Raw genomic sequence first — 26,264 nt, 5'->3', positions numbered from 1 at the left:
GAAGGAGTTCGACAGTGGGCCATACGTATGAATCAATTTACTCGGGACTGGCTTTGCATTAAGATAGTAAAGTTGCGAAACTTGTGGCAATCCTTTACTACTACAAGTAGTCCCACAGACCCCTTGAGAGCATATGCGCGGCGGACGCTTGCAACCTTGAATGAATTGGAATTGCAAGTAGATCTACCAATCGCACAGGTGGATCTTACCGCTTTCGCACCTTAGCGGATTGCCTGTAATTAAATTAGGATTACCATCAACGGCAAGATGCAATGCATGACTACAATATAACATCCATCTTCTTTGGGCCTTCTTTTGTGTCTATATCTGTCGCAATGACGTGACTTTTGAACCTAGTACCGCGAATTATAGATTTCTCGAAATCTCCTGTCACAACTGGGAAACTGATCCCATCAAGATTGAACGAACGGCCATTGGATCAATGGTCAGTGTTATTGGGGCTCGAACAAGAACCAGATTTATTTTAATCTAGCATCTTGCCAAAAATAGCTACCAGAGATTACGATACATGATCTAAACAAGTGTGAGATGTCGAGGCACTGGTTTAATTGATTTATGGGGTAGGGGGCAACGGAAATATCATGAATGAAAAATAAAGTCTTCACCAGCACACTCACCCTTGAAATTTTTCTTAAATGATCGAAAATTATATGGTTTACATAACGTAACGTATGGGGAACTCGGACATATGGGGAACTCGGATACTTTTAGCCCATCACTAACTTGAAACCATAATAACTTTTATTATACATACCCAATCACCTTCTACATCTACTCAAATTAAAGAGAAACTTCAAAAAAACTATAATTTCACTTTAATTGAAAGAATTTAAATCAATTAGAAAGACTACAAAGCATTTTAAAGTCCCTAAGTCTACCCTAACTGATAAGCTAGCTAGAAAGAAAACACATTCCCAAACCTACGAAATAGCTCAAATTCTTTCAAATATAAAAGAAAATACTCTTGTATAATGGATTTCATGACTTACCAACACTGGATTCCCTACTATACCTATATTGATAAAGAAAATAGCCAACGAAATTCGTTTTCAACACATTCGGATCACATTATCTCGAAATCCTATCTCAATAGAAATTCCATCTATAAACTATAAATAGATTTATAGATTCCAAAAACAATATCCAGAACTTAAAACATGCTATTCATATCAATTAGAGTCTAATCAGACTAAAGAAGTAATTCCGGAGAATATTCAAACTTGATTTGATATATTTTGTATATATCTTATTGAGCGAAAGTATGAATTAGATGATATATATAATATGAATGAAACCGGATTTGAAATTGGAATTATTCAAAGTATATATATTATAATCGATTCTACTCAGAAATCGAATTGGAAAGTTACAGTTAGCAAGTAAGAATGGATAACTGTATTTGAATATATCAATACAGCTGAAAAAGCTCTATCACCTATAATCATTTTCAAAACTCAGAATACAAATTCTGCATAGATTCCAAAGGACATACCTCAAAGCTAGCAGTTTTCTACTAATAAAAATGAATAAACCTCAAATAGCTATAGATTAGAATAGCTAAAAAGGGTTTTCGAATCAGAATCCAAGAAAGTATCAAATGACCGACCTCGACTTTTGATTATAGATAATCATTTAAGCTATATTACAGATAGCTTTATTACTTTCTATATAAAGAATAATATCGATTTACTTATATTACCTCCTCATTATTTTTATTTACTTCAGCCATTTGATATTATAATATATAGACCAATAAAATGATATTATGCTTTAAAGATCGATTGATATTCTCGAACTGATATAAAACAAATCCAAAAAGCTGAATAGATAGAACTCTTTCAAAATATTAGAAAAAAAGTATTGAATTCTTTTAATATTAAAGCTAATTGAAAAGAAACTAATTTAATATCTTTTGCTTTACAAAAAATATTCGATTCATTACTATTTAACTCCTCCTAATAATCTTCTATTTTACAAATAAAAACCTTCAATCAAAATCTAAACTTATTTATACTCAAAAGTTCTCCTCCAAATAAAACAGAATTAAAATAAGCAAATCAGATTTTTAATATAACTTTAATAAATAATAATTCTCCTATATCATTAATTTGTTAATATATCAAAAGAATAACTAGATTTGTAGAATCCCAAAATACTAAGATAGCCCTACTTCGAAAACAGTTTTCTAATATTCAAAAAGTAATTAAAATTCGAAAAAAGAAAACTAAAAGCAAAAGAGTCAAATTATAAGATCAATTTGTCTTAGTACTAAGGAAATATTGAAAATAATATATAAAACAAAGGAAAAACCGAAGAAGAAAAAGCTATGAGGATGGTTACACAAATGCTTAATTGAAGAATCAGAAAAAGAGATTGAAAAAAAAGAGCTAGAGAATAGTTCAAGTGATTCGGAATTGGAATTGAAGGATTGTATAGCTCGTAGAACAAGATCGCGTGTAGAATAATTGAAAAAGTGTCCGAGTTCCCCATACGTTACGTTATATGACACAGAGCACATTACCTGAAATTGGAAGATGCCTGATACAATATGTAGCCTAGCGAGGCTGTGAATCGAGGAGATGAGGTATCATGTATATTTCTAAGTGACCTATTAACATTGCAAAAGCTCATGTATCAGATATAAATCGGTCGTCAATCTGTAACCCGAGCGTCTGAGCTGGTGTCGATATTGGTTCTTCCACTTGAAATATTATCCGACCAATAAATCGACCGTTTTTATGAATGAAGAGCAAGGTTTATGCCACAGAACCAAATTAGCGAGCTCCACAGTCGTATTGTCGAGAAAGAATATGTTGCGAAGCAAGGTTGAAAGAGTAGCAGATATAGTGGAATTAGTACAAACGAACGAACTCGCGATCAGAAACTCGCTATTATTTCAAGAATTCAGGTGTGCCAGAAGAACAGCAGAAATGTACAAAAGGACGCGAACAAAAAAAACTAATTAGAGAAACCTGAGCAGGATCTTTATGGCGAATAAGACTTCATCGATCTAGAGAAGGTTCTGGACTCAAATAATGCATCAGCCTATGAGGGATGAGGGAATCTCCAAAAAATCACGACGTCTAAAATAAATTTATCAGCCCGGAGAAGACTTTTCTCCGAACATTACATATCTACGAAGATATATATATATCGTCGAATAATACGCTGCGTTTTTTGGACGAGATCAAACGAATTTTAGAAATCATACCACTAAGCCGCATAAACAACTGTTGCCTAGATTATCTAATAACCCGTCGTGCAGCAACTAGCACTGCAATGGCACTGCAATGAACGCCACGCATGACTCACTCTAGGCAGCCCCGGAAGTGTGGTCTATTCTAAACGGTGTAGGTGCATTACAAAACCTTTTGTACCACCGCGAAATGCGTGCCGAGCCATGCTCTGCTGGTAGCCGTACAGTTTGCGCTTATTGATAGGCCTCTAAAAGCCTCGCTTAACCGAGCAGCTTCAAGCGCCTTGCAATTCCAGATCACCGCGAGACGTATGGACAAAGATGTGTGAGCGGCCACTGGCGACCAAGAGTGTTCAAGTGTGAGTTGGATATCGGCTACTCAAATATTCGAGATGTTCAGAAATGAATTAAGAGTGGAAAGTAAATGCTCAGAGCTGAAATAGTCATTAAAAGAACTCTTAGCATGACTGTAGAGTTGGGGAATAATGGTATCTCCCAAATAAGACTGATTCGGAAACGAGGAATAAAAGAGATTCAAGCAGGAACTTCAACGATCTTCGCGTTTAAATATGGACAAAGCAGCCTGTAAATGAATCATTACCTTATGAAAGTCTACCGATATAGATTATGATGCTCCAAGCCATCAGGCATCTAAGAAATATCTTCAATAGATCGAGTATGCCAGCCATCCAAGTCAACAAGTCCTTCTCATCTTCTAACTCTTCTGTTTAAAACATAACGGCTACCGCCAAGATATTTTGTCTTGAATTCTGAGTACTAAACAGACGATCAGTCGGTAAAAATTTCCATTCTCCCAAAGACTACAAGTAGCGTGACCCACCTCCATTTTCCAATCCCAGCGAAACCAATTTCTTTTTCCATCCTCCTCCCGACCATTTGCGGGATCATCAGGCTGGTAAAATTCTTTGAACAAGTGCAGACCATCTTGTTTTGGTTGCCAATTCTGCTTGCAAGCCCAGTACATGTTCCCGTTCCCATTGAAAGGCTGGGATTCGGCGAAAGTACAACCAGTTTGTTTCCTCTGATATTCGAGTCTCCACGCGTGGACTTTCCCTTCTTGTATCTTGATCTTCTCACTCGTATGTTGGATAACTTGTACCAAGTCTATGCCCGCTTCGTCACAGAGGCGGATTACCTCGCACGGCCATCCGATCTCGTAACCCAGCTCTTCCCATTCTTTCAAAGATCTGAAGATAAGCAGCAAGATGACGGGGATATTCTTCACCGTAGAATTCGCAGCGAAAAGATTGTGCTCGGAAAGCATTTCGAGGGATGTTAGAAGCATAGTCCCAAACTCATTAACTATAGCTTCGATACGAGAGCTGTCGTCGCACACTGACGATTTATTAGTTATACCAAAGCGCAAAGAACAGCTAGGGATAGAGATTAAAGCATACTAGCCCAATTAATCAACTCTCCAAAAGTCAAGAAGGATGCAAGCCCTTCAATATATGCCCATTTGTTGTATGGACTAACGGTTTTCTGGAAAATATCCCGATCAAAATCCCTCACCTACAAGAAAGGCTAACATCAGATTTTGCTTAATGAACTATTGCGGAAGGGATGATGGGAGTTCTCATATACCATATTCAGCATAATTTCAGAAATGCCGCTTCCAGACCAGTCATGATCATCAACTTGTTCTCGTTTTTGTTGTTCTTTGAGCAGGTGCTCTGCGAGTTTAATTCCATTCTTAGAAACAAGGAATCCAGAAGTGGAAACCATACCACCACTTGTGGAGGCTAGTTGTGCTCTTTGATTTCCAGTGCTAGGTTCAGAGTCGAGTCGAAATTTGGTTGTCCGACCTTGGCTCCAACTTAGGGTATGATAATTTGGTTTCTTGGATAACTGGAAAGGGTACTTTTTGTTAGTCACAAACTTCCACCGAATGAGAAGAAACTTACCGTTTCAGGATTTGAGTACTTGAAGTCTCTCATCTGAAGATTGCTGAATGGCTTTGAAGCTGGTAGTTCCGTGAGAGACGACTTGTTGTCTGCATTTCTGGAACTGCCAGTTGTGACATCGGTATCTGAGTCACTGGATATGTCGATCACAATCTTATCTTTGGGAGGCATCTGAATTTTTAGTATTGTCGTTTTGAAGTGGAAGTTCTTGATCATCCAGAGAAAAACAAGCCTATCTACATCTCTGACACTAGCAACCAGTGTTGCCTGGTAAAAAGAAAGGCCACTTCTCACTCATATTAAGTGTAGTATTTTGAACACTGCCAGCCAATGGCCAACCAAACTATTTGAATATGCAAGGGTATCGTAGAATTCTAATTGCCTGCGAAGAAGGTAAGTTGAAGAAGGACCCCATTCGCTCGCGGCTTTGGCCGTATGCAGGCCATCACGCATTGCCTAGGCTATTTCCTGACGAGGTTCTCATCGATGCGTTATTTCCTGAAAATCCGTTCGACTTAGAAACCCCTCAACATCCATGGATGTTTTCTTTTTCAACTAGCCGGCGAAATGCCCAATTCTGACCGATTTGTAATCCATGCCGATATACATGATGAATTGGATTCAATTGTAGACAATTACCTATGTGAGAGATCACGGGAAAGATAGAAACTGTGTCCACAACTTGGCTTGTAGTATGAAATATAGGCGCCATATCGATCTTAGATGGTGAAAATCCTGAAATTACTTGCCCAAACGTCCATAACTACCCTCTCTTTGACTACGAGTCGGTGGTTAATCATTTTATCTCTTATATTTGAACATTTGAGTGTGCTCTTGGTAGTTCACGATAGGGGCCTAACAGAGAGCTGTGAATAGCTCTCCATCCCTTACATCGTCTTCAACTCTCATGACACTGATCTAATTTTACTTTGCCGCCTTCCGTCTCTTTTCTCCTCACCAAGATCCTCACCATGATCTCCGCCTCAATTTTTCTTCTTCATCTCTTCTTTTAATCTTTTCAATCTTCAAGACATGAGACTAATTCTTTGGCCCAATATAGTCTAAAATCTTGGATACACTAATCGCATTTGTGACTCGTAAAATACTAAGCAAGAGGATGAAACTTAGGGTTATGGAATGTTAGTTGAGACTTGGGCACCTTCGACAAATCGTATTTGTTCCCGCCTTTGAGATTGGCTTTTGCGAATTGATACTGTAACATTGGATCAGCATCGATGATGACGAGTAAGGGAAGGAGTAAACATTGCAATTACCTCTGTTTTCCAATCCCATCTATACCAATTTTTCGTGGGGAAAATCCATCGTGAGTCAGGATCTTTTTCTTTCATATCATCCTCAGAACGCCAATCACTCTTTTCGGCCCAAAACTTATACCCGTCTCCATCTTCTGCCCCTTCGAAATTTTCTTTCTTTTCCTTGTATTCCTCTCTCCAAGCCGTTAACTTTTCCTCATCTATATCTACTTGTTTTCTGATAGATTTGCTGAGATCTATCCCTGCTTGGTCGCATAATCGAACGACCTCACATTGCCAACTTGAGCCATCGAAAAGATCCGTGGTATATGAATCGAGAAATTCGAGAATGATGAGGCAAATGATAGGAATGTTCTTGATCTCTGAATCCGCACTGAAAAGTTTGTGCTCTGAGAGCATTTCAAATGAAGTGAGTACCATAATTCCGATCATACCGACTTCTTCTCTTAGTCCATCAGGATTATCCTGCACTAAAAATATTGTCAGTTTGTTGATAAAGAAGACATAATACTGCGTACTCAACCATTCTGCAGGGTCTCCAGCTTTGAAGAAAACTGCTAGTGCTTCAATATAAGCCCATTTCTTGTATGGACTGATAGTCTTCTTGTAAATATCACGATTGAAATCTTTAAGCTATATAGACACCGGGGTCAGCGTTGAGCTACTATCAGTTCTTGACACCAACGCGGAGACTCACAAAATTTTGTACGGCCTCAGAACATCCATAGCCATTGAAGTCGTTGTAAATATGTGTATCATAATGATCTTGGTTTCTCTTGTCACGTTCTTTGTCCAGTTTCTGGGCAAGCTCTACACCATCTTGGGATAGCGGGAATCCCATATCAGATACCCTACTACACCATTCTTCGCCAAGCGTCTCTCCTGGGTTTGGGAGATCCAAGTCTTTACCCCTCCCCTTGTCGTTTTGATCCTTCTTGCCATTTCCATCATTCTTGGCAGCATCTTCATCTTCATCTTCGTCTTCATCTTCATCGTCGTAATCTGTGGACTTCCAATCAAGAACGATGTAAGAGGGTTTTTTTAGACAGCTAGAAGGATAATTCATGTCAGATTGGGTTCAGGGTCTTGGTTTTTAGTGCCGCGTTGCAAGATATTATCTGCTAAGAAATCATAGGGAGTCTCACAGTATTTGCGTTCGAAAACTTTATATCTCCACCCGCGATATCCGTACTTGAGGTAGGGGTGGCGTTGGCAGCTGCTTTGGCAACCTTCGAGGAACTGTTGCTGCTAGCTGCTTTCCTCTTTGGTGACATGCTGAATGATCGAGTTTATGGTTGACACTGGGAGAGATTTGAATTCTTAAACAAGGTGAAACGACTAGGTATGTCTCTCGGTGATCGAGAATTGTTAACGATCTTTTCTCACAGTACCTCGAATATCAACGCGTTTGATATCGCGCGCTCAGCTGATTCTTTAGTTGCAGGATAAAGCCGATGGAGGGCGGGATTATATGAAGCCGAGGAAGTAAAGGACTGCAGAACAAACGCGGCGCAAGGGATGAAGTCGTGTTTGTTCGTATCACGTGATTCCGCAATCAATAATCCTTGTTAATTTCTTCCGCTTGCCCCTCATCTGACGCGTTCACGTCACGTCGCGTAAACCTTATCATGACAAAGTCTCAACAGAACAAACTCACAAGACTTGGACTGCGATTGCGACTGGAACTCAATTTAATTCTTTCTAAATTACACTCCTCATCAAAATCAGAATTGAATTCATCTTCACTCACTCCTAGATTTTATTGCTTATGGATCGGTTTCCACGTTGACATGAAAGGTTAAGGTCAATCTCGCATCGATTGATCCCTCCTCATCGACCTAACCCCAGCTACCCCGCAACGTAAGACAAGACATTGTCAAAAGTTCATTGAACCACACTACCCCGCCATCAAAAACTTCTCACAATGGAGGAGCATGGGCTCGCGTTACATCGCGCGTTCCATGAAAAAGCTTTGGCAGTGGCACCTAAAGCTGGCAGAGAACGGGGCGAATTTTGGGCAGCTGGTATGTTACTACTGATATCGCTGTTTGTTGAATGTCTAAGTTGCTGATTGATCCCTTTGTACTCAGTACTTGAGCCTGATAAGAATGTCTCACATTTGGATTCGGAAAATTTGCATTGGTTCAAGGTTAAAGGCAAACACACTGTTGCGAAAGTCCAAAAAGCATTTCACAAGAAATGCGGGCTTATGGTTTTACTTCATCAAGGTCATCACATGGTGTCGTTGACAAGTCAGATGCAACAAATCAACCATTTTAATGATGATATTATCATTTTTTGGAGTACAAAAGCTGCCTCGGGAGACAATGTCTCTGACACCAGACGAACGCCATTACAATCAATCGATGATGCAACACAAAATCGCATGCACTCTGCATCTGAAACACCGACAAAGTTCAAGCCCGACCCTGAACCGACGCTGGCTACGGTGAAGGCAGAACCAGTTGTCTCAAGTATCTCTCCAAGCGCCTTCAACACGCCTGTCATCTCCCGCTCGATGCCTGAAGTTGGACAGTTTCCAACCCCTAGACCTTTAGGATCAGGATCAACTCAATTAAGTATTCCTCCGCCAGAACTTATCTCTGGTTATAAATTATTCGCTGACGCTCATCGTAAAAACTACTGGGAATCTAAAGGTACACCTGGTAGGTTATAGTCTGATAAAATCTGTATATTTCTAAGCTAATCGAGAACAGCTTCAATCGAGGCTGCTCTGAAGAAGTCATGGATTGTTCTACCGCCCGCGTCGCGCCAATTCTGGGAATCGAAAGTTCCGAAAAATGCCAGCAGTACACCCTCACCGGGTAGTTCTTCTGCGTCGAATCACCTCCTAGGTTTCGAGTCCTTTGCTGAAATACATCGTGGGAACTACACAAGCTCAAGCGCAACACCTGGTAACTTCTGCTCTGAATTTAAATGTCCCATACCAGCTTATACTAACTACAAAGTAGCTGAAATCGTCTCCTCCTTGCGCAGGACCTGGGATAAAATGCCAACTCAAACCCGTGAGTACTATTCAACAAAGGATGCCCAAAAGTCGAATCTTCCCATATCAAATCATGGCCCTCCCTCGCCTGAACATGCCGTTGATACCAAACCCCTTCCAAAAAGTCCCAGTCTCTCAGCCAATGGCCCTCGAGCCTCCATAACCGAAGATCAAACCTCGATGGACCCCGCAGACTATGACTTGGCGGCCGAAGGTGAAAATGGAAGCCCAGAGCCAGAACCACAAACTGTCGAACTCGCAAAGCTTAGACTTCAGAAGCTCATGGATGATAATTCACCAGAAGTTTTGGAAGAAGAGGTGAAGAAAACAAACGATTTCCTTAATGGTTTAAAGAAGCACCTTCAAGTACCGGAAGCTCAGGGAAACCAAGACACTAGCCATTGGCTGCAACAAATCGGTAAGTGGTGCCAGTACATAGCTTCTTCCATCCTAATCATGTTCGCAGAAACTTTACAAGCTCAAGTTGTTGATACACCAACAATTATCGGCGTCGTTGGAAACACGGGTGCAGGCAAGAGTAGTATAATCAATGCTATGCTTGATGAAGAACGCCTAGTGCCTACCAATTGGTATCTTTCCTGTTCCGTTTGAGGAACTGAGATGCTTACAAATCTCTAGTATGCGCGCTTGTACCGCCGTTGTTACGGAAATGTCATGGAACTCTATTGATGACCCGAACAAAAAATATCGAGCAGAGATTGAGTTCATCCAAGAATCTGACTGGGAGAAAGACCTTGAACTTTCTCTGAATGAGTTGATTGATGTTTTCTGGCAATGTAAGGAATGAATTGAATGTAACTAAATGATGTCCCTAACTTCTTCTCAGATATCACGAGATTGTTCCAATGCAGAAACCGAAGCTGGAATTGCATATGCTAAGATCAAGGCGGGTAAGTAAAAATGATCCATCCTATATAATTTACTTTCTAAACCTGTACATTAGTCTACCCGAACAAAACCCATGAAATGCTAGCAAAATCCACCGTTGAAGAGCTTTTAGCCGAATTCGATGTTCGCAAAGTTCTCGGAACTACCAAGACCATTGAGAAGTCGTCTCCAGAATTCTTCTACAAGGAACTTCAACGTTACGTTGATAGCAAAGAAAAGTCTACCAAAGAGAAAGGTAAAATTAGCGAGATGAAGAAAGAGAAGACGACTATGGAATTTTGGCCCTTGATCAAAGTTGTGAGAATCTTTGTAAAAGCCGATGCTCTCTCTACGTGAGTACCTGAACCTTGATTGTGCGTTCTTTCAAAAGCTTATTGATTATTAGCGGAGCTGTTATTGTCGACTTGCCTGGTGTTCACGACTCAAACGCAGCTCGCGCCGCTGTGGCAGCTGGCTACATGAAACAATGCACCGGTATTACTACAATTTCTTAGCTTCCTTTGTAACAATTGTCTAATAAGATAACAGGTCTATGGGTTTGTGCGCCTATTAATCGTGCAGTTGACGATAAAGCTGCGAAGTCTCTCTTAGGAGAATCATTTAAACGCCAACTCAAGTATGATGGGGTAAGCGAATATGACAGACATGCCTGACTCGCAGTTGCTAATCAACAAGTAGCAATTCTCGAGGATTACGTTTATATGCTCCAAGACTGATGATATCTCTGTTCTTGAAGCGTCAGATTCTTTGGGTCTTGAAGACGTCATGACAGAAGATTACGCAAAGATTGACCAAATTGACAAGGAAGTTGATAAGCTTAACGCAAAAATTGCAGAATTAAAAGAGAGCATGGCCGTGTATAATGACATCTATCACGATGCAGACGAGAGCTTAGATATTTGGGATGATCTGAGACGAGATTTAGATGCGGGTAAGACCGTTTACGCTCCCAAAGCCAAGCTTGAAAAATCTCCCAAGCGAAAGCGATCTTCTTCACCAAAGAAGTCGCGTAAGAAGTCGAAGAAATCCGAATCCGAAGATGATGACGATGATTTCATTGATGATGATGAGGACGACGACCGGGAAGTACAAGATGAAGTTTCTGATAATGAGACCGAGGTTGAGGAAGAAGACCCCGACAGAGGCGAACCTTTAACAATCGAAGATATTGAACAAAAGATTGACGAGCTCAAGGACACCAAAAAGAAAGCCCGTAAAGAAAAGGTTGCGATTGAACTTGCAATCAAAGATGTCAAAAATCAATCGAAGGGGTTCGATGCGGAAAGAAAAGAAATTGACACCAGAATGAGAGCCATCTGTATTGATGGTCGCAACAATTATTCAAAGACCGCTATTCAGCAAGACTTTGCGACTGGTATCAAGGAACTCGACATGGAAAATGCTGAAGAGGAAGATGCCGAAAATTTCAACCCGGATGAGGACATCAGAGATTATGACGCCGTGGCTCGCAGTCTTCCAGTATTTTGCGTTAGTAGCAGAGCCTATCAGCAGTTGAATGGAAGATTGAAGAAGGACGCCAGAATACCGGGCTTTCGTAATGTCCAGGAAACCGAGGTATTTTGACTTGCTAGCCCTCAATTCCATGAACAGCTGATAATTGATTCTTTAGATCCCACAACTTCAAGCGCACTGCAAGAAACTCACCGAAGCTGGTCGAAGTGCTGCTTGCCGCAGATTTCTGAATTCTCTTCTTCAGCTCGTGTTGTCCTTGTCTTTATGGTCCAACAATGATGGAACCAATATTAACCTCTCAGATTCGCAAAAGGCCACCGAGGCGCGCTGGCTTCAAAAAAACGTTAAGGAGTTAGAGGAAAGCCTCGATAAGGCCGTGGGAAAGTGTATTTTGGAAATGAAAGACGCCCTGACCGAGAATATTTTCGAAAAGTTCAGCGAAGTAATACCTTTGGCTGCGGACCAAGCCCCTGGAATTGTTGCGAAATGGGGCTCCCCTGTCAACAAAATGGATCGTGCAGCTGGCGGTTTGCATTTCCAGACATACAAGGGTAATTTCTCTTCAGACGAATACTATTACCACGCTAACGATACTAGCTGTTACTCGAAGAGATGGTGTTTATGGAAACAAGAGTGGTAAGACCCTATCTTATGGTTTTCAAAATAATGCAAAACTAACGGCCCAAGGTACATATGATTTTAATAGCGACTTGACAGAGCCAATCATGAAATATCTGGCAAGCCATTGGGAGAAGAATTTTTCCCGTCGACTTCCCTCTGTATTGCGTAGTTTCACTACAAACGCCAATCTGATCCTGAAGAAGTTTCATCAGGCAGTTGAGAGTAGAAGCCGCAGAAATGGTTCTGGAATTGCTGGCTTGTCCATGCTGTCTCAACAACTCCGAACTTACGAAGCAACTTTCTCGATCTTAACCACGGAAATGGTCGAAGCTATTAACAATCTTCAACGTGATGCCAATCGAGAATTTGTGCCTGTAATTGCTAGGAACTTGGCACCTTCTTATCAATACTGTGCTAGTGAAAGAGGTATGTTAAAATCTTGCTTTCCCATTGATTTTGGTGCTAATGTCATTTCAAGGAGCTGGCATGTATATGCGCATGAAAGACCATATGCGCGCTTCTATTGATCAAAAACGCAACTCTATGTTCAAAGAAAGTTGTGATGAAGTCAAAAGGAGTCTTGATAAGATGTGTAGACGAGTTGAGGAGAGTATGAACAACAAGACCGACGAAGTTTATTTGCTTATGCGCAGAGATTACTTGCAGGTCCTCAATGGTGCTCAAGTTGGTGGTGAAGTAATGCCAAAATGGGAACGTCATATGAGATTGCAAGTTGCTCGTGCATTGGAGACCTACGAAAAAGATGAAGCGGAGAAAGTTCTTAACAGCGTTAAGGATGAAGAGTCTGAAGAGACTGGATCTCTGAAAGAAGATGAGGCCATGAAGGATGTCAAAGCTGAAGAATTGAGTGGTGAAAAGGACGATGGACTTACCGAAGGCAGTGCAGCTCAGGATGACGAACTTAACGTTGGTGCCGAAAGAGATGATGCTGCAGAGGAAATTGCTGTCAAGAATGAGCGTCCCGCGGATACAGAGACTAGCAATGACGAGGAGTCTGGAACGCATCAAGAAGCTCCTGAGATGGAATCTTCTAAAATGGATGTTGATGCTCCAGCTGCCGAAATTTCTTCTGCTATTCTTCCTCCTGCCGAGGTTACCCCAACAGAAGCTGTCTTTACCGAAGCTACTTCGACCGAAACTTCTGTGCTTCCTTCCGCTTAGACACCTATATGTTTAGCCTTGCTGCTCATCAAGCCACTATTTACATTGTATTTTTGTAAGATTTTCGTTTCATTCTCTTTCTGCTAGGGTGGCGTTTACGGATATGACAAAATTTTCAGAATAATGGTGTTCCACGACGCGCGGACGGTCTTTGATTTTTGCTTCTTGCTATGGCTTTGTTTAGGAGTATCTGGGCAAAAAAAACTGGCGAATGATAGGATGCGATGACTGGGATTTAGCCCAACTAAGATGGGTTTAAAAACAAATGTTGGGGATTGTTGCTTCAAAGGGTCGTTATGATGTGTATTTGCCTAAAATTATCTAGGTATGATGATGTCTGCTGGTTATAAGCTAGTGTATGAGGTAAAAATCAATATTTGCAAGTTCTGATTGCTGTGATGTGTTTCAGTGATCCATTATGAAGATCAAAAAGAAACAGTCCATCGTATATGCTTACACTGAGCTCAAGTCGCCTTGGGGATTTGACAGCAAGGTGAGCGTACGGGTGCCTCTATTACTCCGCATTCGCACATTTGGATTGATGGCAACCGTACAAGTTCTGTAATCATATAACAGATCTTTCATGATGTTCTTATACTGATATCACATTCTAGGAATCGTTTGTTGAGAAGACCTCTGGATTACGAAGGAGCGAAGGTATGATTTCTTCCAGGTTTTCATCACTACTTGAGCGACAACTAGGGTAAGAACGAACGGCAAAAAGAGGTAGGTTTCTCATGTTAATACTGCAAAGCACAAACCTGTTAATTATCAATGTAATTCACATAATCATTACGCTCGTTCAATATTTATGAGCGTTTGTTTACTTTGCAGACCTAGAAAGCTACTTTATTATCACTGTCGTTATCAAAAAACATAATAGCAAAGATTAGAATATTCATTCAATATGGTTTTTCGACCCGACCCAGCCCTATCAACCGTTCGTGCTTTATTGGCGGAACCCAAATTATCAGAGATCATTATCCATCTTACATTCGCCTCTTCGTCCATTTCGAGAGCAATCCATGCTCTAAGGAAGACAATAAGCCATAACAAGCTCTCTAATGCCAAAATTCAGCAACCTATATCCAACAATCTTAAGATAGTGCTAAGAAAACACAAACTTCATCCTTGGAAATTCATCAATATTGAGCTAAATTTTGAAGGGGCAGAATATATACCATTAATTGACGAAACACTGAAGGACATTTTGAGAGATTTTGCCTGTAGTTTGGGGCATTTCGAAGGTTGTCCTGTTTCGGTGGGTACGTCTCGGTTCCTACCAGATAGTGGCTCTTATGTTCGTGGATTAGTGAATGTAAGTGTTTTTTTGGTCCAGATTTTGTCTCAGCTGAAGTCAAATTTCATGAAATGATCCATTACTTAGCTTAGGATACTCACTGATACCGTATCGATAGCACGATGAACTACTCCACTACATTCCTCGCCCTCGGATATTCAATGGATATTCAACTCGACAATTACAACGTACGGAAACTTTAAATGCCAATCCAACTCCCTGCAGCAAAGCTGATACAAAAATTGCGCAATACACTTCAATCGGACTTCGACTAAGTGGTATTAAGCTACGTGGAGATCGTCATGAACCCTCAACATCTGCGCAAGAATCCAGTTCGGATTCGACATCAAAGGATGGCTCTGGGAAAGAGCCTCATGTGAAAACAGCCCTCTCCGAACTATCCGAAGAGCTCAATAAGCAATCTCAACAACAAATGCAGCAACCACTAATACCTCAAAGCATCGGAGCTACTACTAAAGGACAGCCAACAACTGATGTTCAAACAATGCAGTATCACCAAATGAAGAAGATGCAGATGCTGGCCAATGCTAAGCATTCCAACTACCAAATACCTACACACATGACAACCACTATGAAAGATGAGCCTATGGAAGCCACTAACTCCTCTAATGATTCAGATGAAGGGGGAGTTTCTATATATATAAAAACAACCCCGAATTGCTTTGAGGTGGTGAAAGACTGGGTAGAACAAGTTGAAATGGAACGACAAGATACCAAGAAAAAGTCGCGTTTCTACGCTTTGCAAAATGAAAACTCTGGTACAATTCTTGAATCGCCATGGGTTCAAACCGAGCTACATGGAGCTTTGCAACAGCTTGCTGTGGCGGAAACCCCTACCCTAGAAGTTGACTCTGGGCCGGACAGTGAAGAAGCAACTTCTTTCATTTCAGAAAGCATTCCATCCCAAGTAACCCCAGAACAATTATCTTCAACCGGATTTGGAAGCGTAACAAGTTTCGAGACTCCTTGTAATACTCCACTCGCAGCAGATGTCAAAGAATCAACTTCACCTATTTTAGAATGCCTTCCTCATCTTCGTGGAGGATATGCTTCAAACAGAAACAACTTTAAACAGTACTTCAAGCGGATCACCGAGAGAATTTCCTATCACAACTTTCAGCATGATATAGATCTTGGTTATGGTGGTTCTAACTTTGCTGCGGAAACCATTTCCTGAGTATGATTCAACAATAGACTTGAGGTACCTGAGTGGCATCTGTCGGATTGATACAAGACGCGGCATTCGAGGTAATGATTCTGTTGAATCTATCGCCAAGCTCAATCCTGAAATTTTCACTGAAGGCAATCGGCCTGATAGCTCAAGCGCTGAATCTAAATCAAAATGCCATTACGACTTCACGAAGAATCTCAACAGCAGCAGTGATTCTACACATTCGTACACTGGCCTTGAAGTGAATGATATGCGACTTAGGGGAGGGATCAATACGGCTGAGAGTCTTTCTATTGATAGTCCATCAAAATCGTCAAAGGCTACCCACAAACGCGACAAATTACGTGCTATGGTTACAATTCCTCTGAAATCTATCAAAGACAAGTTCTTTTGCGAGAGATACAAGAAACAACCCCGGAAGAAAGAGATTGAAGATAGTGATGAGTACGAAGGCAGCGAAAGAATTAGCGATGAATCCAAGAGGCGATTAGAAACTACGGAAGGCGAGGAAGAAAGGGAATCTTTGGAAGACAAATTTGAACAATATGAGCGGTACCCTGCACTTGCCGGAGCGAGCGAAGGTTCACACTTGAGCAATGTATACCGGTATCCACGGCTGGAAATCAACACCGAAGTCGAACTTGCGACAAATGTAAGAGGGTTGGAAACGGATTCACCGGAGCATCACTCCAGCAGTCGTGTCAAAGAACCGGAACCGACAGATATCCATGAGTTGGGATTTAAAGACAAAATTCAAAAGAAAGAGAACAGACTCGGTGTGAAGAAAAACTATCGGCTGATAACTAATTTTATTCTGGGAGCTTGTACAAAGCTTGCCAAGGGAATAACTAAAAGGAGAAGGAATCTGGCAAGAACTGCTCAAAGCAAGTTATTTCGTGATTCATCGCTTAACCCCACGCCCTACGGCCCTACAATGATGTACTTGACGAATAAAACTCAGCTACGAGGAGGGAGTGGGAATGAGAATGAGACCAGATTTTTTACAAGAAACAGGTTGAGGTTTGCGCGATTGTTAAGAAACCGTTCAGAAAGTGAAGGGGCAATAATAGGACCTGATCCACCAGCGACGGAAAATGACATGCCTGGCACAGAAGATGGACTGCAAAGACATCATCGAGATGACAGTGGTGTTTCAGGGATGGGGGATGGGCAAAATCGAGATAAAGATGAATCTGTAGAAAATGAAACTCCTCGACAAGTTGTCAACCTTTCAGAACAGGGAGCTGAAACTGTTGAAACGGTTAGAGAGGTTGATTCGGATACTTCGGAGGAAAGAGAAAATGCAGCACAGGTTGAACATGTTGAAGATACTGAGTCTCCGAAGCCTTCAGAGCCTGACCGGGCTTCAAGACAACGACCCGAAAGCCAACAAGAAGAAAATGAGACGGAAAATGAGACACAGCGGCGTTTTAGAAACGAGCTTTTAGATATCTTATGGAAGTTTCTTTCTCTCAAGGAGGAAATCTGGTTCAAGCGCAATGCTATCATACATGGCGCCCCAAGTTCTAAGCACAACTTCGAAACACAGCTTACCGACGATGAGGTAGATGACATCCGCCAATATGTACAGAACAGTTGCGAAATGGTAGATCTGAGCAACGAACCGCGGGATACCGTTACCTTTCCCAACTTAGTTACACGCGCAAACAACCACTTATTAAGGGCACGTCGTGTGCGGGAAATCTTTGACAATTGGTATGCAAGAGAAGGCCAACAGCAGAGACAAGATGATTCTTCCTCTAACACGCGCGAAGCATCTTCAGACACTGGCAAGGCCGGTCCGGTTACGGCAAAGGGTGCGGGAGTCTTGGATGATTGGCCTTTTGCAGCAGCTCCAAGTGAGAATTTCAGGCGTGATAGAAATGCTAGCGAGACGGGCGCAGATATCTCAAGAAATTCTTCTGATACTCAATTATTTCGTAGACGGTCTTCACTAATCTTAGCTCCGCTTCCGGATCTGTTCCCAGCGGCTGACACCGGTCAAGCATTTCGAGGTGAAACACGTGGGGAATCTTCGAGGAGCGGCGCTGGTGGAAAGGGGGGTAGTATCTCTGAGAAGATAGACGTATTGAGGGTCAAAAACAACATTGCTTCCAAAGCTTCTCAACACGAATCCAGTATCAGCGCCGCTGATGGTAACGAAGCTACGCAAGGCGGCATGCCCAACTGTCGAGAGCAAAACGAGGATCATGTATACCAGGAGCCCATTCCTGCAGAATTGATGCAGAGACTTGGAGATTTGGGAGCGTCGCGTGTTGAAGCTGTTAATCTTCTCAACGCTACTGCTGGGAATGTTGATCGTGCGGCTGAAGTGCTGCAAGATGAAAATCCTCTCGAACAGGAAGATATGAGGAATATGCTTGTGGATCCGGAGAATGATCTGCATCAGGTTGTGGTGGTAACGGGTGTTCCGCCCCGGAGAGCCTTTTTAGCTTTGCTTGTTAGTGAGAGTGATGTTGGTGGGGCGATTGATCTTTTAACGGGTGAGGCGATTGGTGCGACAATGAATGATGAGACGCCAATTGATGAGGTTATTAGCGAAGAGGATAGTGGGAATGGATCGAGTGGTAATGAGATGAAGAAAGATGGGGAAGGAGAGGAGCGTGAGAAGAGTAGTAGTGAGGATTCGGATCTGGAAGTTGCTGAAACAAACGAGGGAATCGAGCCTCTTGCTAGCGAGACAGAAGATAATCAGGGGGGAGTTGAGTTTAGGGAGGGCAATAGTGAAGGAACGAATGTTGATGCTGCTGAATCGGATGAGGAATATCAGCCCCTTATTGGCAAGACGGAGGACAATGATGAGGATAATGTACATGAAGAACATAACATGGATAATGATGGTCATGCTGACACAGATGACAATGATAATAACAGGGCAGGCGAGGCTTCCACTATTGAGCTGGAGATGGTATTTACTTCTCGTAAAGGGAAAGAAAAAGCAGAGGGGTACGATCTCTGATAATTGGGCAGATTTTTCTAAAGGCTGGGCTGGGCTTGGCGAATAACTGTATGTCTTTATTTCTTGTTCTTTGAGAAAAGATCAGCGGATTGTATACAACTAGCGGGGGTTTGAGGATAATTGGGATAGTTCAAGCGTATACTAGATGTTTTTTAACGGTCGATTGTGGGCATGAAAGATGATTGATTCTGTTCCAATTTTGTAACGAATGGCAGGATCGCCAAGTTCACAGGTGGTCGTGTAGTAAGGCAGTCTCATCGCTTTTATTACATATACCTCACATCAACTTTGAAGCTCTGTCTACACCTTAGTGGACTGTGGAGAAGCGGAGGAGTTGTAGTGATAAAGGTGGAAGCGCTAGCTTTTGATTCCTCCTCGATTGGTAGATTTGAGATTTAGGAAAGCGAGCTTCACTTTCGAAACAAACAATAAATCACAACTGTAGAAAAGCAGTCAAAATGAATACGGGGCCAGCCTACTATGACCGACAGCACTATATCACAAAACCTCTTCACTCTCCCTCAGCTCTTCTCCTCACTTCCGCAAAATCACTCAACACCTTATTCAATCCCTCTCTGCGCATGCAGTTCTCGAATTTCCAACTTCCCGCCAAAGCATCCAATTCATTTTCATCCAGCCCTCTAAAAAGCTCCGCAAACTCATCCGAAAAACTTTTCACTGCGTATGTTTGTACTACTCCTCTCAAAATCTGTCTTTGAATGCCCCATGTTGTCGGATATTCTTCTTTGGCATTTGGAGCATTTTCTTCGATCCACTTTACGAGCGGATCCAATGCTTTATCTAACGATTCGGAAGCAGGGGGTCCCCATAGATCGAGCTGGAGAGCACGTTTCTTTTCAACGAAGGAGGATATGAGGGAGTTGTATGGGGAGGAGGGAGATGTGGTTACCATGCCTTGGAGTCCGAGATCTTTGTAGAGCCAGATACTCCAGGGGATTTGGTATTTATCGTAGATTTGTAGTTGGGCGCCCAGGAGAGAGTAGCGCTGGGCGTTTATTTCCGAAGCGTTGGGCTCGAGAGATGGGTCGGCGTAGACGGGACCGAATTCGCCGTTCCAGCTGGGAACGGAATGGGTATGCATGAATTTGCATTTACGTAGGAAACTCGATTCGAGTTGCTCGATTTGGGCGGGGGAATTGGTGAAGGGGGTGCCGGTCGGGAAACCCATGGATGAATAGTCGTGTAGTGAGTAGGCGCAGTTGGGAAGGATGGTGGTGAAGTATTTCCATTCCATGGCGAAGGTATTTCCGTCTAGCCAGAGAATGTGGTTGGGGTCTATTTGGCGAATTTCGGATTCAAAACGGGTGTAGAGTTCTGGGAGACGATGATGTTGGGGATCGCAGGGCTCGTTGATGGGGTTATAACCTGCTACCCATGGGTTATCGCGGTAGCGGGCGGCGATTTGCGACCACAACCATATTGTACGATCTTGATGATCTTTATGGTCCCAGAAAGAGGCATAGTTTGATGGATTATCGGAATGCCATTCTGGGTTTTGCGAGCCAGGGACAGTATGCATGTCGAGGATTGTGTAGATTTTATGTTTGGCGCACTATTTGTGTTAATATATGTAGACATAGAGGTTCGAGATATACTTACAAGATCAACAACACGATCCAGATGTTTGAACCCACTTTCTTTCAAAACTCTAGGATTCATGTCATCTTCGAAATGACGATAATTGAATGGCAAACGTAGACAATTCAAACCCAGGCTAGCAAAAAATTTGGCATCTTCTTCCATGAAGAAATACTCTAGGAATTTATCAAAGAAGAACTCGTATTTCTCCTTGCCCAGGACTTTTAACATGGCAGCTCGATGCTGATGTTCTTGGGCTGGAAAACCGGTGATGAAGTTCTCCATGTTCATCCATCCTCCTAGACCCGCCCCACGAAGGATGACTGATTTACCAGAGTTATCGACGATTTGGTCGCCTTTGACGCGAAGGATGCCGTTAGACATGTTGTAAATGGGAGAGAAGCAGCTTGGTAACTTGTACGACTATAATAAGAGTGCCAACAAAAAGTTCCCTGCTGCAAGAACTTTCAGTCATAAGAATAAAGAGAAAGTTCGCACGTCTCGAAGCTCAAATTTATATGGTTATACGTTTTATGTAATTGAAGACAAGATCTTTGCATTTAGGCTGATATTCAAAGTTGTAGATATTGCTATTCCTGTATAACCCCACCTGTGTTCCCCCACGTTTCTTCCATTTTATCCGAACCAAGAGTAGAATTGGATCAACGACACAACGTTTCAAGCGTGCCAATCAGACCACTAGATCTTGAGATTGAAGTACTTGCTCAAAATAAAGAATTGTTGCTGGGTCAAGTGGTGAGGTGGGATATATGTTTCGGGTGAGCGGTTGTAGGCTCGGGTATACATGAAATTCGGAAGGACTTCGGGACGCAATTGATTAATATCTAAAGCTTGCCGAGAGATTCCCTGGCTCGCCTGGATTGTGTTTGAGCACCTGGGTATTGTAATCTAGAAGAAACCTGAACTTCCGTGATGATACCATGTCATCCACCTTGGAGATTTGGTCTGATTTTAGAGAAAGTAAGTTCATTCCCAACTATGGGAAGTATGTGACTCTGTAGAAGACAGAAGATGTGATGAGTTTGTAATTTAGAAGGCTAAGCTTCTTGACCTGGCCACTCTCAATGAATGAATGCTTTTCGAGTAGCAAAATACCATTAACCTGCACACAAAGATAGAACTATGCTCTGAATCCAGGTTTAGCACAACGCACCCGTGCGTATGATATCAGAACGCATATGTGATCGTGTTGAAAATAGTCTGCCTCCACGGCAGTGGCCCCCGGAGGACCAGCGGAGCGTCATCTCAATCGATTAATGATGACGACAAGCTCTCAAGCTCTCAAGCTCTCAAGCTCTCAAAGTCTCATAGCTCTCTACTCCGTATATCCAAAGACATTGCTTTCTTGCACATATCCTCTTGCGATTCTCCGAAAATAACCCAACATCTTTCAAATGCCGACCTCGGTCCACTTTGCACACGTGATATATCAAAATCATGCGGCCTTTCCTATCTAGGTTTAGTTTCAACGATCGGGAACCAGCCGGAAACCTTGGTCAACACAAACAACAGCTTGTATGAAATAACCTATTACCGGCACACGAAAAGATTCCTCTCCACCGAAAGTCTCTTTTGTCCCTCATCAAATATTTAATCCACACCAACATTCTTTCTTCCTTTCTCCTTTCCCACCCCCTCATCAAATAATAATATATTTCACATCATGTTCGCCGCAAGAAGAGCATTGACTGGAGCAGTCCAAACCAGAGCTTTCTCTGCTTCTGCTAGAGATGTAAGATCATGTTTTCTCGTCTGATGTTTTGATTGAACTCATTGGTTTGGCTTCGTCATTTTGTGAATCCCAACTAATTTTATATACAATACAGCTCTCCAAGGTTACCGTCCTCGGTGCCGCTGGAGGAATTGGACAACCATTGTCCCTTCTCCTCAAGTTGAACCCCCGCGTTACCGATTTGGCTTTGTACGATATCCGTGGAGGTCCAGGTTCGTCGAAATTTCTTGAATATATATTGTCAAGGAGATAAAGTCAAGAAGAAGGGAATTTGGATGTACGGTTACGCTAACAGGATGTTCAATTGGATAAACAGGTGTCGCAGCTGATATTTCCCACATCAACACCAAGTCCAAGGTTACCGGATATGAGCCAACACCATCTGGTCTCGCCTCTGCTCTCAAAGATGCCGAAATCGTCTTGATCCCAGCTGGTGTTCCACGTAAACCTGGTATGACTCGTGATGATCTCTTCAACACCAACGCATCCATTGTTCGCGATCTCGCAAAGGCTGCTGCTGAGTCTGCACCAAACGCCAACATCCTCGTTATCTCCAACCCAGTTAACTCCACTGTTCCAATTGTTGCCGAGATCTTCAAGGCCAAGGGAGTTTACAACCCAAAGAGACTTTTCGGTGTTACCACTTTGGATGTTGTTAGAGCTAGCAGATTCGTTAGTGAGATCAAGAAGTCCGACCCAGCCGATGAGAACATTGTTGTTGTTGGTGGACACTCTGGTGTTACCATTGTTCCTCTTTTCTCTCAATCTTCCCACCCAGATCTCGTCGGTAACGAGAACCTTCTCAAGCGTGTCCAATTCGGTGGTGATGAAGTTGTTCAAGCTAAGGACGGTGCTGGATCCGCTACCCTCTCCATGGCTATGGCTGGTGCCCGTATGGCCGAATCTTTGTTGAAGGCTTCCCAAGGAGAGACTGGTGTTGTTGAGCCAACTTTCGTTGACAGCCCATTGTACAAGGATCAAGGTGTTGATTTCTTCGCCAGCAAGGTTGAGTTAGGACCAGATGGTGTTCAAAAGATCTTGGAAGTCGGAAAGGTTGATGCTGCTGAGGAGAAGTTGTTGGAGGCATGCTTGGCCGATTTGAAGAAGGTTCGTTTTCCTATGATATTGAGGTTTATCTCTATTCAATTTGGATTTAATACTAACACATCTTTCTCACAGAACATCGCAAAGGGTGTTGAATTTGTCGCCAAGAACCCAGGAAACTAAACTCAACAAATCTCTCTCAAAATCCCTATGATCAAATAGTCCGAAAATACCCACCTTTCAACAAACCTCAATTCCTGAAATAAATTTTACAATGAATCTTTGAGATCCTCAATTCCAATGCAATACTAGCGCTTTCTTTTCGCATGTATGTATACATATGATGAAATGAAGGAATATAGATGAGATTTCAATTTTTTTGATGAATTCGATGGAGATATGTTTGGTCATGATTTTAGCTATTTGATTTCAGGAAATGTATTATGCAAGCGATGTAAAATTATAATGAAATGACTCCTCTATTATTGATATGTTTGTTGGTTTTTGTATTTGGATGTGAGTTTCTGATCAAAAGAGAGTATGCTATTATGTTCTCTACGATCTCGATCCATTCCATCCCATCCCGTCCATCCACCCGTTCCGAATCCCGCCTTAACCGACTTCTTCTCTTCCACTGCTTCCCTCCCCTCCATCCATCCATTCTCCATTCTCCATCCGTACCATACCTTTTAGCACCATGGTGGGTGGGTAGGTGGGGTCAAAAGGGGGGAAACACCATGGGAAAGCGGGGGCGAGGGAAATTGATTGTGGATGTTTTTGGTGGGGTTGGTTACTGAGTTGAGTCTGGGAGTGGGTGAGGGGGTGAGGGGGTGGGTGGGTGAGTGAGTGAGTGAGTGAGTGAGGTGGAGGGAGGGATGGAGGGGAGCGAATGAAGATTGAAGATTGAAGAAGGAAGGAAGCACAATGGCTGCGACTGATGAACGGTATGGATTTTAAGATAAGATTTAGAAATTGGGAATTTCACATATTAGGTTATGGAAGAAGAATGAAGGGAGAAAGGGAGGAAGATGTAATGACGTACCCAGATCTCTACCTTCGACCACCGCTGGTGGCAACAACAAACAGATGCCCATAACCCAACCCATACCAAAACCGGTCAGTACTTCCCACCTATAAATGGTGTTCGGTAGCGTACCGTTCTCGGGAAGGGTGGAGAAGAGCGACATGCCGACAAGTTGAATGATGGAACCAATGAAGAGAAGGATGATAGGCGGTACACGTTGTTTGGCAATGATGTTGACGAGAATGGGGGAGAGGGAGATGGAGAAATTGAAGGGGATGAGTCGGAGTCCGGATGTGAAGGGCGAGATGGAATCGATGGCTTGGAAGCGTCGGGGTATGTCAATTACGATTATGTTGTAGGGGACTCCGGAGAGGAATGACATCCTGTGGCTTTCGTTAGCATTTTTGTTTCTACTTTTGGGTTTCTGGATTACTGAAGGGTGAGGTAGAGAGATGGAAATAACGTACAGCAAGGTCCCCATCTAAGGCCGATTCGATAAAAATCTGAAAGGAAATACAGGTTCCTGAGTTCTTTTTTCCTTACTCATTACCTTCTCGTTCAGCATGAATGCGACGAATAGTATTCCAGATAAGATTATTAATGCAATCGCAGTACCGGATTTCCAGGCAAATTCTATACCGGCTTCAAGAAGGACTGTTACGAGTAAGACGGTGGCGCCCAGGAGAAGAGATGCCCCCGAAATATTGAGACGAGAGAGAGAGTTTGTGATAGGATGAGGAAGGACAGGACGACCATGGTAGGGAAAATTGGAAGGAACAGAGATATAAAGTAGAGCCGCGCACACCACACCGACAGGAACACTAATGGATTTGTCAGTTAATTTTCTGTGTTGTAGGATGCATTTGGGAAAGAAAGGTACCTACTTGATCAAAAACACCCATCTCCAAGTCGAATGTTCACTGACGCCTCCCCCAATCAACGGCCCCACTAGACTCCCCAATGCAATTGCAGACCCTATAAGAGCTGCTTGCAATGGATATTTATCTTTCGAAACCATTTCATATGCGGCTACTAGCGTTAACGATACCATACCCGCGGCTCCCATACTCTGGAATACTCGGTATACAATCCTATACTTTGTCAGACCTGGCATGGAAAGGTGGCAGGCAGCTAGCTTACAGTTGCATCATGGTGTGAGCAGCGCCACATCCGCCGGAGAAGACGGTAAATATAAGCATGGAGATTATCATCGCGGGCTTGCGCCCGTAGATGTCGCTAATCTTGGCCCAGATTATGAGTAAGCCTTTTTTGTTTGCACCGTTAGTACGTTTGCGTTTGGATCACTGCGTCTCGTCGATATTGAAAACGAGGAATTTGCAAGTGGGATCATGAAAAGAAAGGAAGGAAGATGAAAATACCGTATAGGTAATAAGATAGCCCGTTACAACCAAGCCCATTTGGCTGAAACCTCGCAGATCATTGGTGATAGATATTAGGGATGTGCCAATGATGGAGACTTCCATATTAACGAGAAAAATGGAGATTGAACAACTACAGTCGGGTCGCCCACATTAGCATTCATCATTCTCAAACTCCCATTGTATAAGTTGACTTGCCATAGTCGCATCAAGTGGATTCTCCATCCTGTCATGTATACAAAAGACGTATCTTCAACGATGCCATCTGGAGTTGTGAAGGAAGCTTTCTTCTCTACATCTGAAGATTCCTGGGCGTCGGATGAGGCTTGTTTGTCGCTGGTAGGGACAGCGACATGGTCTTAATCTTTGATTTGCTCACCCTGCG

General features: G+C 42.5%; 7 protein-coding genes across 7 annotated transcripts; 3 read left to right on the top strand and 4 right to left on the bottom strand.

Moving 5' to 3' along the window:
• Nucleotides 1–3,925: 3,925 nt before the first annotated feature.
• On the bottom strand, nucleotides 3,926–5,313 carry EAF02_008990 (uncharacterized protein; the record flags this gene model as incomplete). The annotated part of the gene is made up of 5 exons (XM_038905038.1): nucleotides 3,926–3,994; nucleotides 4,059–4,573; nucleotides 4,636–4,750; nucleotides 4,823–5,086; nucleotides 5,143–5,313. The coding sequence occupies 5 exons, from the start codon at nucleotides 5,311–5,313 to the stop codon at nucleotides 3,926–3,928; spliced, it is 1,134 nt and encodes a 377-aa protein (XP_038755448.1).
• A 934-nt stretch (nucleotides 5,314–6,247) lies between these two features.
• EAF02_008989 (uncharacterized protein) lies at nucleotides 6,248–7,871 on the bottom strand (the record flags this gene model as incomplete). The annotated part of the gene is made up of 5 exons (XM_038905037.1): nucleotides 7,562–7,871; nucleotides 7,114–7,425; nucleotides 6,935–7,049; nucleotides 6,417–6,886; nucleotides 6,248–6,355 (listed from the first exon to the last, which is right to left on the bottom strand). The coding sequence occupies exons 1-5, from the start codon at nucleotides 7,688–7,690 to the stop codon at nucleotides 6,248–6,250; spliced, it is 1,134 nt and encodes a 377-aa protein (XP_038755447.1). The 5' UTR covers nucleotides 7,691–7,871.
• Nucleotides 7,872–8,340: 469 nt separating this feature from the next.
• EAF02_008988 (uncharacterized protein) lies at nucleotides 8,341–13,608 on the top strand (the record flags this gene model as incomplete). Its single annotated transcript, XM_038905036.1, has 15 exons — nucleotides 8,341–8,440; nucleotides 8,507–9,082; nucleotides 9,134–9,331; nucleotides 9,389–9,841; nucleotides 9,890–10,013; nucleotides 10,063–10,207; nucleotides 10,271–10,334; nucleotides 10,388–10,664; nucleotides 10,718–10,806; nucleotides 10,861–10,958; nucleotides 11,011–11,907; nucleotides 11,963–12,356; nucleotides 12,403–12,441; nucleotides 12,493–12,852; nucleotides 12,905–13,608. The coding sequence occupies 15 exons, from the start codon at nucleotides 8,341–8,343 to the stop codon at nucleotides 13,606–13,608; spliced, it is 4,518 nt and encodes a 1,505-aa protein (XP_038755446.1).
• A 907-nt stretch (nucleotides 13,609–14,515) lies between these two features.
• Nucleotides 14,516–19,080, top strand: EAF02_008987 (uncharacterized protein; the record flags this gene model as incomplete). The annotated part of the gene is made up of 3 exons (XM_038905035.1): nucleotides 14,516–14,926; nucleotides 15,027–16,074; nucleotides 16,124–19,080. 3 exons carry the CDS (start codon nucleotides 14,516–14,518, stop codon nucleotides 19,078–19,080), a joined length of 4,416 nt encoding a protein of 1,471 aa, XP_038755445.1.
• A 487-nt stretch (nucleotides 19,081–19,567) lies between these two features.
• On the bottom strand, nucleotides 19,568–21,651 carry EAF02_008986 (uncharacterized protein). The gene is made up of 2 exons (XM_038905034.1): nucleotides 20,701–21,651; nucleotides 19,568–20,653 (listed from the first exon to the last, which is right to left on the bottom strand). Exons 1-2 carry the CDS (start codon nucleotides 21,061–21,063, stop codon nucleotides 19,592–19,594), a joined length of 1,425 nt encoding a protein of 474 aa, XP_038755444.1. The 5' UTR covers nucleotides 21,064–21,651; the 3' UTR covers nucleotides 19,568–19,591.
• A 591-nt stretch (nucleotides 21,652–22,242) lies between these two features.
• Nucleotides 22,243–23,964, top strand: EAF02_008985 (uncharacterized protein). The gene is made up of 4 exons (XM_038905033.1): nucleotides 22,243–22,432; nucleotides 22,527–22,644; nucleotides 22,749–23,539; nucleotides 23,612–23,964. Exons 1-4 carry the CDS (start codon nucleotides 22,364–22,366, stop codon nucleotides 23,657–23,659), a joined length of 1,026 nt encoding a protein of 341 aa, XP_038755443.1. The 5' UTR covers nucleotides 22,243–22,363; the 3' UTR covers nucleotides 23,660–23,964.
• Nucleotides 23,965–24,441: 477 nt separating this feature from the next.
• EAF02_008984 (uncharacterized protein) lies at nucleotides 24,442–25,711 on the bottom strand (the record flags this gene model as incomplete). Its single annotated transcript, XM_038905032.1, has 5 exons — nucleotides 24,442–24,883; nucleotides 24,968–24,981; nucleotides 25,051–25,321; nucleotides 25,385–25,591; nucleotides 25,641–25,711. 5 exons carry the CDS (start codon nucleotides 25,709–25,711, stop codon nucleotides 24,442–24,444), a joined length of 1,005 nt encoding a protein of 334 aa, XP_038755442.1.
• Between the last annotated feature and the right edge of the window lie 553 nt (nucleotides 25,712–26,264).

The sequence above is a fragment of the Botrytis sinoallii genome, assembly GCF_014898435.1.
Source record: "Botrytis sinoallii strain Bc 23 chromosome Unknown BSIN_017, whole genome shotgun sequence".
NCBI classification, from domain to species: domain Eukaryota; kingdom Fungi; phylum Ascomycota; class Leotiomycetes; order Helotiales; family Sclerotiniaceae; genus Botrytis; species Botrytis sinoallii.
This window is presented reverse-complemented; position numbering and strand designations above follow the sequence as displayed.